Source organism: Octopus bimaculoides, chromosome 24, assembly GCF_001194135.2.
Source record: "Octopus bimaculoides isolate UCB-OBI-ISO-001 chromosome 24, ASM119413v2, whole genome shotgun sequence".
Lineage (NCBI taxonomy): Eukaryota > Metazoa > Mollusca > Cephalopoda > Octopoda > Octopodidae > Octopus > Octopus bimaculoides.
Genome location: NC_069004.1, coordinates 9,059,268 through 9,061,793, shown reverse-complemented (window position 1 = coordinate 9,061,793; position 2,526 = coordinate 9,059,268). Strand labels below are relative to the sequence as shown.

Below are 2,526 nucleotides of genomic sequence, written 5' to 3'. Positions count from 1 at the left end.
TATATATTTGATCCTTTATATTGAACACTCAATATTTCATCTACATTCAATACTTTCTTTCATGGTGCCATCCATTTTTATTTTATTTTATTTTATATTATATATTGTATATTATATTATATATTCCATATTCTATACCCCACATTGGTTCTGCAGGAATATAAATAAAACATAAAAAACACACAGTGTTGGAACTCTTTTAAACAAAATAATATATTCCTCTATACACAACCGTACAAAAAACCCACCTTTTTTGTATTTATTTTTACTCGCATATATATATATATATATATATATATAGCATACAATACAAGAAAGAAGGGAAGCGTACATAGTATACAACAGTAAAAGGAAAAAAGACGAGAAAAATAGATGATAGTGATATGGTCCTCTTGATGCAGAAGGACCTTTAGGGATAATCGAGGCACCCAACCGTACAAGAACTCCCTAAACACCAAGGGCAAGTGACTTCTCCAATTCTTAATAATAATAATGATAATAATAATAATGATCCTTTCTACTGGAAGTACAAGGCCTCAGGTTTGGGGAAAGGGATTAAGTCAATCACATCGACTCCAGTGCATGACTGGTACTTATTTAATCGACCCCGAAAGGATGAGAGGCAAAGTCGACCCCGGCGGAATTTGAACTCACATAATAAAAATAATAATAATAATAATAATAATAATGTTTCAAGTTTTGGCACAGGGACTGCAGATTTAAAAAGAAAAAGGCGCAAAGCGATTAAATTGACCCCAGTACTTGACTGGTACTTTATTTTTTTTCGATCCCTGCAAAGTTCGACTTTTACACGATTTGGAACCCGAACGTAAGAAAAGAAAAATCAATGACAGAGGAAAAGAAAAAAAAGGAAATAATAAAAAAAAGTAAATGACATGTAAATGTAAGGGTGAGTGGGGTTGAGAAGCGAGATCCAGAGACTGGGAGAAGAAACAGTGTTCAAAGAAAATTCGTCTGGTACTCACCATTGTTCTTCGCTTTACAGTAGGAACTATACGAGACTGGAGGCTCTTCAAACGAATAACGAAAGCTAAATGATTTAGTTTGAACAAACTGAACTCAGCTACTGCTGATAACTGCTGCTGGTGCTGTTGTAATTGTTCCTGCTACTGCTGCTGTTGCCGTTGTTGTTACGAATGTTGTTATAAAATCCACAGCTGATGCTACTACAATATAGCTTTTTACTTCCTTGTCATTAAATGTTATTAGTTTTATGTTGATTTAGAATGTTAAAAGCTCCGCCGGAGAAAAATGCATTGATTCCAAATGTAAAACTATGGGTCACGAATATATTTCGCGCGTGCGTGGGAAGGAGAAGGCAATTGATTGTATCAGCGCCCAACAGTTGGTTGGTAAATTTTTTATCGGCCTTCCGTCCCTACCTGGAGGGAATGAAAGGCGTGATTTGAACTCGGAGCGTAAAGAAAACCGTAATTCATTTTGTCCGGCACGAAGACGAGTTTGCCAGTCCACCCGCCTTTCTTGAGTTCGAATACTGTGAAACGTACGATCGATTATCGATTAAGTAGACCCCCCGTATATTACTGATACACATACCCCCGCGTTACGGAAGCCCACACCCTCGCCTTGCGAGGACATGAGTTATCACGTTACGCAACGGGTTGCCCCGAAAAGTGAAATGACATGTAAATATAAGGGTGAGTGGGGTCGGAATATCTGTAATAAGGAATATCTGTATTTCCGTAACGCGAAGAATTCTATTCTTCCCATCCCTATTCATCAAAGTAAGGAGAGTAAATAAAGAGCTGAAAGGAGACATTAACTTGGACATCATTTGGGGTCAGAACTAGATAGGGTGTTAGGGTAGAGAATTCAAAATTAGTAGAAGGTCTGCAGTATTACGGCTCTTTACCTTCTGAGTTCAAATCCTGCCAAAGAAAAACTGTCTTTCATCCCTGTGGATTCTATAAAACCAAGATCCAATCAACTACAGGAATCGATATAAAGGGCTAGATCATCTCCCTATTAATCTGTGACCTTGTGTCTTGTTAACAAATCGATATGATATAAGTTCTGAAGGATAAATAAGCTAAGGTAGGATTTGAACTCAGAACGCAATCAGCCGGAATAGATACTGACGACAAAGAGCCAGAAACGCAACACATTTCGTCCGACACATTTATACACCCTAACCCGCCAAATTTTAAATCCCATTTGCTAGAGGCACCAGGCCTGAAATTTTGGGGAGATAGGGGTAGTCAATTATATCAACTCGAGTACTTATTTTCCGACCGGTACTTATTTTATCGACCCCGAAAGGATGAAAGACAAAGTCGACCCCGGCGGAACGTAGTAACAGCCAAAGGGCCGATAAGCATTTTGTCCAGTGTATTAAGGGGCCAACTCTCCACCTTAACATCAAATTTAATATCGACCTCCAAATTCCTGCCGAAGCGCTGTTAAATTTCAACACCAGTCATATACTAGGGTAGGGTGTCTAATTGACTGGACCTTTCAGAAAATGAAAACTCTAACTATATTTTC

The 2,526-nt window shown here is 38.1% G+C and overlaps 1 protein-coding gene across 1 annotated transcript in view; it reads right to left on the bottom strand.

Moving 5' to 3' along the window:
* The window catches only part of LOC106870497 (normal mucosa of esophagus-specific gene 1 protein), a 20,421-nt gene extending 19,274 nt beyond the window's left edge, over positions 1 to 1,147 (bottom strand). The window contains exon 1 of the mRNA XM_014916608.2: positions 987 to 1,147. Within this exon, the coding sequence (XP_014772094.1) occupies positions 987 to 989 (3 nt within the window). The 5' untranslated portion in view covers positions 990 to 1,147. The remainder of the gene's footprint in view (positions 1 to 986) is intronic.
* Positions 1,148 to 2,526: the final 1,379 nt, after the last annotated feature.